The 8,765-nt window shown below is 38.5% G+C and overlaps 1 protein-coding gene across 1 annotated transcript in view; it reads right to left on the bottom strand.

Annotated features, from left to right (window-relative positions):
* The window catches only part of GMDS (GDP-mannose 4,6-dehydratase), a 364,296-nt gene extending 355,742 nt beyond the window's left edge, over positions 1-8,554 (bottom strand). Inside the window, exons 1-3 of the mRNA XM_009885270.1 lie at positions 8,507-8,554; positions 8,055-8,099; positions 4,292-4,379 (exon numbers count right to left, since the gene is read on the bottom strand). Coding sequence (XP_009883572.1) covers positions 4,292-4,379; positions 8,055-8,099; positions 8,507-8,554 — 181 coding nt within the window. The remainder of the gene's footprint in view (positions 1-4,291; positions 4,380-8,054; positions 8,100-8,506) is intronic.
* Between the last annotated feature and the right edge of the window lie 211 nt (positions 8,555-8,765).

Raw genomic sequence — 8,765 nt, forward strand, 5'->3', positions numbered from 1 at the left:
TGATTTACCTAGCAACATTTATATAATTTGTTTAATACTTTACACTTCATTAACCCAGGTTGTATAAATTAGATAAATGTCATATACAGAATTTCAGCCACAAAAAAGCGCATTATTTCAGTTTAGGCTTCCAGTCTTTTACTCACAAAGGTTTTTAATAACTTCTTAAGTACACATCAAGAGCTTTCTCCTCCTTCCCAAAATGATGCACATTTTTAAGTTCCTCATTGTGAATAATTTCACAACACAACAAAAATGCCTAAGGTACCTACAAGACGAATATTTAGGTAACATTACAGCACAGCCCATTGCATTTATGACTATTGTTTTTCCATTTAAAAATATAAATACACACCGGAAAGGAATTTCAGAGAACACTGTAACTGTCAATGAAACATGCTTCATGATATTACACACCAAAATCTCACATGTGGTCAGACATGTCAGTCACACAGCTGTTATTTGTCCTTTCCCAACTGAGTTACTTTCTCATTTGCGTGTGAAAAAGTAGATAATACCATGAGACCAGCTTCCATCAAAATTAAGAGCAGGCTGCAATGACCTATGCAATGATCCTAATCTGTCAAGAAATTATTCCAGAAGTGAAATCCATTCTGATAAAAACAGGCCTCATTTTCCTCTTATCTAAAAAATAAAATAAAATCACAGCACCACACTGCCATTCACATATCTATTCAACAAAAAGGAAAATCTTGCTATAACTATTGATGAATTAGCTGTTTACATTTACTTGCCATATTTATATAGATTTGCTTTTGATGTTTTTGACCTTAATAAATTTATGTTTACATTGCACTATCTCCAGGAAAAAGAAGAAATTCCTATTTCAGTACAGTTTAGCGGTCTTCCCATTTGATAACGGTCACCACTTTTGGGGAGCTGTACCATCTACAGATATCAACTTGATTTTTTTTTTTTCCCTTTTTTTTTTTTTCAATCCCGAAACCAAGAAATACAAGGTTTATTACAAGAGACTACCATATGAGTCCACAGTACTTTTTTTTTTTTTTTTAAACGCTGTAGAGATATGTGAACTTTGTTTTTATTTAAACTGTTTTGGGGAGTTACTGATTTTTAAACAGTTTAGGGCAGCAAGGAAGCAACAGATTATGCAGTTCTCAGGTGTTCAGCTTTGCACATTCCTATTTAACAGGTACTCAAGGCTCTTCAGGTTGATAAAGTGATGCAGCCCAGCAGGCCACAGTATATTCTTGAAATCTGCTTTTACATCCACATTGCTTGAAAAGAACAGTTCTGAAGAGACTTCAAGACCCAGCTGAAGCTGTGGCTAACAGGTAATGGAACGGTAATGCAACCTTTTTTTTTTTTTCTTTTTTACAGAAAGAGATAACTGTGATTAAATATGAGGGTTATGACCCTTTTTGTGCATACACATCAATTATCCATGGTGTGGGCTGCCTTCATTCCTGCCACCAGTTCTATACAGGTGCTGATGGAACAATACCATGTTTCCACTTGTATGGAATACAACTGTCCTGCTCTCCCAAGGGAATTCAATACATGAAACCCGTTCTGCCTGAGGGCCACAGCATGCACAAGATCCAAAATGGTTATAGGATAAAACTATTTGAATATTGCCGTTAACCTGCAATCCTCAAAACTGTTGGTGTCCAGACCACCTTAAAAACTGCTGCATTTTTCTTGCAACACTAAATAGAGATCAAGAGCAACCACCACCTAACCAACTTCTCTGATAGCAGTTACCACTTTTTTCTGGACAACTCAGGCTGGTGGGAGCAGGGAAGAACCCAAAGGCACTACTACCCTCTCTGTCCCAGAAGAAAAAGCTCTCCTGAGGCAACAGGGGTCCTCTTCTTCCTCTGTTTACCTTGGTTGGGAGTTAAATGAGATCTCCCTGCCAGCTGAGCCAGCCTTTCAGAGAGGATGGAGCAGAGGACACCATTACAAGAGGAAGCCCAGGGAGCAGCAGCAGCTCTGCAGGAGGTCTGGGGTCTGAAAGAGCAACTGGTTTCTCTCCAGCCTAAGTAGCAACTGAGTAGGAAAGAGGTGCCACAGCCAGGCTCCCTCTTCCGACACCAAAGATACCCAGTTCTGCCACACCATCCCCAGGCCATAGAGCAGCCCTCAGGGGTGGTGGTGGGCTGTCAGCTGCACTGAACAGAGCAGACATACCCCATGATTACCACGATTACCTTAAATTTAAAGCTCTCAAAGGGGAATCCCCAATTTTTGTTTGCCATCAAGTCTTCAAAGCTTCTTGTCAAAATGGCTCTTTGGAAGCGGAGCAGGGCATGAGGCTTTGTTCATTTTCTGACCCATGAAAAACATCTTTCAAGAGCAACAGGCTAAGAGGAAAGACTGACTAGAAATGGGGTTTATTTGGTACAAAGATTTATAAACACAGATCAAATGTCAAAACCTTTGGGTTTTAGCAATATTATCCAATCTAAAAATCTCCTTAGCAAGCAATAGCTGGAGGATTCGCTTCAGGAAACACCTTGTTTTCCTTCTTGTTCTCCCTAATTTTTTTTTTTTTTTTTTTTTTTTTTTTGGTTCACTGCCTATGAAGTTCATCATCTTGCAATGTGTAATCAATTCCTCATGGGAAGAACACACAGGGCAAAGACAAAATTAGGGTTTGCACACATCAACCACTATTGCTTCTTTGCTTCCTCTAGTACTGCCTGGAAACCCATTGTTTCCAAACAGTTTCCATAGAGCAGCCTTTCCTGAGATTCCAAGTCCAATTTCTCCTCCTCCTCCCATTCATATGGCTGCATTCCTCAGTTAAAGGAAAATGAGATAAGAAGTAGGGAAAAACATTTAAGGTCTGCTTTCTTTTTCCTTTTTCCATCCTTTTCCTTAAATGTTCACATACATATTTATCACGATCTACATTGTCTTCTCAAATCACTTTTCATATTCACAAGATGAATGCACAGGTTCCTGCTTGATTTCTTTTGCTTCATTTTACCTTGTGAGCCATGAATGTCAGTCATGGGAAACACAGTTCCCACGTTGTCCTTGACGGAAGCACAGGTTTCAGTATTCTTCATGAAGATATTTTATTCATTTTAACCCCCTCTCAATTAGGCATTTTAAGAAGCAATGTACAGTAAGTAACAACTATTCACAGCAAATACCACTGAAATCATGTCAGAAATTAAATATTTTTTTTAAATTACAAGCAAAGATGAAATCTAGAAGTTGCATTATATATTACAATTTGATAAAATTAGACCCCATTTAACCGTGGTGGGAAGCTGACCTCAAAAGACATGAGATTTATTTACTGCATGGAGATATTTAGTGTTAACAATACCTTAAATCGGTCTATTTAGGACAGTGTCAGTCTGCACAACTCTACAAAATATGGATAGCATAGAGAACTATATACTTGTTAAAAATGCTCAATCCTTCTGCTGAACTGGAGCCATCCAACATGTCAATCTTCTTCTCATTAAGTGACCAGTTAACTTTCTTTAAGGTAAAATACTCAAAACAATTTTTGCAAAGTATACACTAAAGGTAATAATTTCAGCTTTCCAAATTATTATCATTAACAGAAAATACAGTAAATTGTTAGAAAGTTTCCAAAAGCAATGCCTTTCTTTCGGGAAAAACAGGTAATCGTTTCCTTGGGTGTAGAAATTCAGAAGGTCCAAAGATTCATTCTTCCTGTTATCAGTAAGAAGATCATGTCTTATTCATGCTGTCATACAGGCTGTCCCCAAACCTTCACCTCCATTAGGCACTAAGAAGCTCACGAGGAAACAGAAGTGGAGTGCTTAATATAACTGCCCCAACCTCCCACATTTTACTATTCTGATATCTCAGTATTTTCAATGCCACTTAACTTTTTGCAGGTCCAGCCATTTTCTAATTGCTACTGCCTAGCCACGTACGAACTGTGGCTGCATTTCTACACAACAGAAAGTGCCCTCCTTGGCCCCTCTCGTAATTTCCTCTCTTGGTAACTCACACACATAAGAGTATCTATACTTTGTGTCACATTTTCAGAGAAAAAAATCATCACTTTTCTTCCCGAGATAGAGCAGCTAGCTAACACAAACAGAGAAAAGGAAAACTTAGCTATCAAGGGGGTTTTTTTGTTTGGTTTTTTGTTTTAAATAACCAATCCTAAGTTAAACACGGCTTAAAAATAACTACTCCTTAATAACATTTAAGTAGAGGAAACGGGGATTCCCTTCCTCCTCCCGGGGACCTTTTCCACCAAACACACACTAAAAAATAAAAAACCACCGTGAATATAAAAACAAAGTCTTACTTCCTTCAATGTGAGCCTGTGGGTTCTTATAGAGATGTTCAATCCGGCCTGTATTAAAAGAACTAGACCGACGAACGATGCCGTGCACCTGGGGATTGAACAAGGGAAAATACAAAAGGAAAGTGGTAAACATTAAGAGGAAAACGTTCATCACCATCATTGCTCTTTTCATATACATGGGCCTAACCCTTGTATCAGGTAATCATAGATTGTCTCTGTTCCTAAAGGCAGACAGTTATCCAAATCATAACAAAATACTTGGAGATGTGTTCTAATGCTGTCATATTTATTTTAGTACCCTTCAGTGGTTTCACCTTCTCCCTTGTTGACACCACTGGCAGCCCAAGCATCAGAGACAGTGCAGAAAACACATTTGTTGAATTGCGCTAGAGCACCGTCGCCTAGTGAATGAGACTTGCCAGCATTACTGGACTTGGAGAAGCAACATGTGAATCCCAAGATAACCACTTCTCCCTGGTTGTAGAGTCTTTCGGGAGCCAGAGATGATGGGCACAGAAAAAGCAGCAGCAGGAGACGGGGCTAGGGAAATGAGAAGAGGCAGAGAGGAGAGAAGGGAAGAAAGAGACAAGGGGAAAGAAGGTGCAGCAGCTGCAAGGCCCAGATATATTTTAGAAAACAGCTGTTATTCACTTTCTGGGGTTTTGGAAGAACAGCCAGAACAGTCAGTGCTATTCTGTGGACCTCATGACTCAGCGTTGTCCAGTGGGTTACAAGACTCAGGGGCAAGACTAAGGCTGAAACACAGGTTGGGAGTTTCCTTTAACCAGCCACCATAAATAAGTTGGTGAAAAAAACTACCACTGGTTCTGACTAACATTAAAGAAAAGCCTGTTTGTGTCTAACACAGTAGAGAAATTGTTCAAACGCTGATCCTGTTCCCTCCTTATGTAAGGTAGCCCCAGGCCTGCTGCCAAAATTCATGTTAGCTTAGGTTACCAGCTGCAGAAGTTGTGCTTGCACAGGTGAAATCGAACTTTGACTGTCCTCCACTTCTTCCTGCCCGTTATTACTTCTGAAGGTGATTCCCTTACAACTTGATGCATCCTGCACTTGGTTGGGTTGGGCCATTGCTTTCCTCTCTCACTTGTACCTGCGAGAATATACCAGCAGGAACAGGCAGCATTTTGGGTTCCAGCTTGGTTCTGTTTGGGGATTTTTGTTTTACACATAACACAAGCTATGGTTATTGACACAGAAAACATTTTTTATTCCATCTTAAGTCTGAAACTTAACTGACTAAAAAGATATGCACAACGGCAGAGTGGGACCGGTTTGCCACTTTACAAATGACATTTTGGTGTCAGGGTCTCTAATAACAGCTGAATAGCTTCATCTTTACAACTCGCAAGTCAAATTTATGCCAAATCTTCTTGCATAAAATCACTTGTGTGCCCAGCCACACTACAGGCTCACAATGTACCTTGTTCTACAATTCAAACGCTAAATTTTCCACAATTAAAATATTTGCATTTTAAGGATCGATGAAGAACTTCAAAACATGGCCCCCAAAAAGAAATTTCCATCAAATAATAAATTTATAAAGATAAATTTTCAAAGTTATGTAGCTAAAAGCCCTATCAAAATAATTATTTATAGAATTTGTGTACAATTTATAGGACATAAAGTTTACAGAGAAACACTTTCAAAAAAAGACACTTCCACAACTTCATTTTGCAAAAGATGCTGGAAATATTTTGAGTACTCAAATGAACATCTGTTTTGCTGAGAATAAAAAATGTAAAAAAAATAATCAGACTTTGCAGTTTTAAAGCATCAAGTTATTCTAAAGGAAGCGAAATGAAGTGCTCTACAACTCTTCCAGCAAAACTAAATATTTTGGCTTGAAGTCCTGATGAGAGACTTCTTGAGTTCTCAATTATCTATCTCTGAATGAAGTCATGCTGAAATTCATGTTCACACAAACGATTGACCAATAAGCCAAGTCTTGCCAGCAGGTCTCAAAGCTTGATGAAAGATTGTGCTTGCAAGAGCTTTGTGTCAGCTGAATGACTGTGATACCAACATTTGACCAATGAGACGTATTAAATGCAATCACCCCAAGACTTCAAAAAGTTTCAGCAAACAAACAAATCCCAAGAGCTTGTTGCATCCAGCGATAACAAGAATACATGCAAACCCAGCTTTTTTTTTTCTCCCACTCCTTTTTCTGGTATGCACATACAAGAGAAAGAAAACCTGCCAAATGCTTAATCCATGACAGCAATAGTACCATAAAAAAACTGATGAAAGGCACCTTTGTCTGCATAGGACAGGTGAAATGCAAACTTTGTGACAAGCCAAAATGTGTGCAAACTGGTTAATCTAGTTAAGAATGTAAGATCAGTGGATTTTTCTCAATAGGGCTTGATATTTAAACAGATTGAAATAAAAAAAAAAAAAAAGTCAAATGAACCAGCTTAGTTAGGGAGGCAATCAGTTATCACCTGTACTCTTCTGTTTAGTTATTCAGGAACAGAGGTCCCTAACTGGGAACACAGGAAAGAATTCCAACAAATAAACGGAGAGTTGAGGAACAGGAAAAAAACCCTTACCAAATTATTGTAACCTTTCTATTGTGGAAAGTGTTATATTCCATTTTAGTTGCCGTTAGCAGTTCCCCTATTTCATTGTGGACTAGGAGAGAGCATGTGCTTTTGCCACAATGCAACCACAATGATATCTCTCTTCCCCAAATGGAATGGAAAAATAGTACAAATAATCAATATACAACACTGAGAACCCAAAACCAATAAGCAAATTAAGCAAAAAAGCAGGAGAAAGAATGGAATAAGCAAGGCAAGATTAACCACATGCAAAAGCATGGAAAGCACAGACTGGCTGAGAAGAGTTTTCTCACTAAGCTATGAAGCAATATCAAAACAGAAGTAATGAAATCTAATATTAGAACAAGCATTAGCTTTTACTAAAAAGACAGAAAATACCATATTGCAGGGAGACTAATTTGACTACCCCTTTCCTTCCATTATCATACATTTTGGAAGCATCTTTCATGACTGAAAAGGCAAGGATTCTCACATACATGGCTCCAACAGTTCAAAATCATCAAATCGTAATGTGATTGTTGCTTTGCTGGGCCACAAAAAAGCTGATTTTGCCAGGGAAAATTATGCAGCAAGAAGTAAGGAATCAGACTCCCTTTATTCTAAGGAAAAGGTAAATGAAAATCCTGTGCTAAGCAATAATATAATTAATTCAAGAGAAGTGGTGGAAAGTAACATTATCAAAGTGTATTTTTGGGTTTGGGGTTTTTTTTTGGGTTTTTTTTGGTTTTTTTTTTTTTTTAAACAGAGAAAGCAAAATGCAAGGTTTTTATTGCTGAAGCATAACTGCCAAAACAAAAGAGCCTTTAGTGTGGAGAGAGAGGGGAAGAGAATAAACAAGAGATTCTTATTCCTTTATGTGGTACATTGCATCATAAATTATTCCCTAATTCCTTACAGTTTTGGCTCACACAGGTCGCTGCTTATCTGAGTTGGCGGGAAACATGCAAAGCGGCTTTACCCTGAGGAGAAGAGGGAATCCACCAGTGGACATTAGATGATAAATAGTACAATAAGCTGGCATGACTACAGGCCATGTTGCACATTCCTCTGCGGAGTTTTGATTTGTTATCTAGGGCTGGAGTGGAAAACATACACAGAGAAGGACAGAAGCAGAGGAAGCTGGAGCTGCAGCATCCAAACGACTCCATCAGCCCACAGCCGGTCACCGAGTCACTCACCTCGTAGCCTTTTTCCAGCAGGAACTCAGCCAAGTACGATCCATCCTGGGAAGAGTAAGATATAGGAAAATATTAGAAACACAGTGAATGGGCCTGGGAGATTTAGACTGGTTAAGGTCTCAAAAAAAGGGGAGAAAAAAAATTTGCAGTGAGTTGACCGGGTAACAAGCATATACTTTGATTTCTCCAGATTTATACACTGACCTAAAAATACTATAAGATGCTTTTTGGTTAATTTTAGATTAAGCAGCAGTATATTTTAAGATAACTTGCTTACAAATGCTGGTTGAGAACTCCCATCTCTTGAATCTTTTCCCAAGTTCCATTATAAAGTACCTGGGGACATCTTTCCAAAATACCCTAACCACAGTTATTGAATTTGAACTATTTTGGAGATAGTGAAGGAAAAACATTCTAGAAAAACTGGTGCAAGCTTGGCATATTCTGCAAACCGATGTGCCTCTGTAGCACTGTGTCACGCTCGTGTCTCCCTTGTACATGCGCTCCTTCAGGCAGCAATAATTCTGCCTGCCTGACCAATTCAAAAATATCCCTAGCACACCCTATATTTATACTACAGAATACAAGGCATTTTCACATTTTATATATCATTGAGGGTTGAGAGTTTGGGTTGTTGGGTTTTTTTTCTTTTTTTTTTTTCCCCTTTCTTTTAAATCCTTGTCAAACTTAAATTATTATTAACTCCCAAAA

The sequence above is a fragment of the Charadrius vociferus genome, unplaced genomic scaffold, assembly GCF_000708025.1.
Source record: "Charadrius vociferus isolate BGI_N301 unplaced genomic scaffold, ASM70802v2 scaffold565, whole genome shotgun sequence".
In the NCBI taxonomy this organism is placed as follows: domain Eukaryota; kingdom Metazoa; phylum Chordata; class Aves; order Charadriiformes; family Charadriidae; genus Charadrius; species Charadrius vociferus.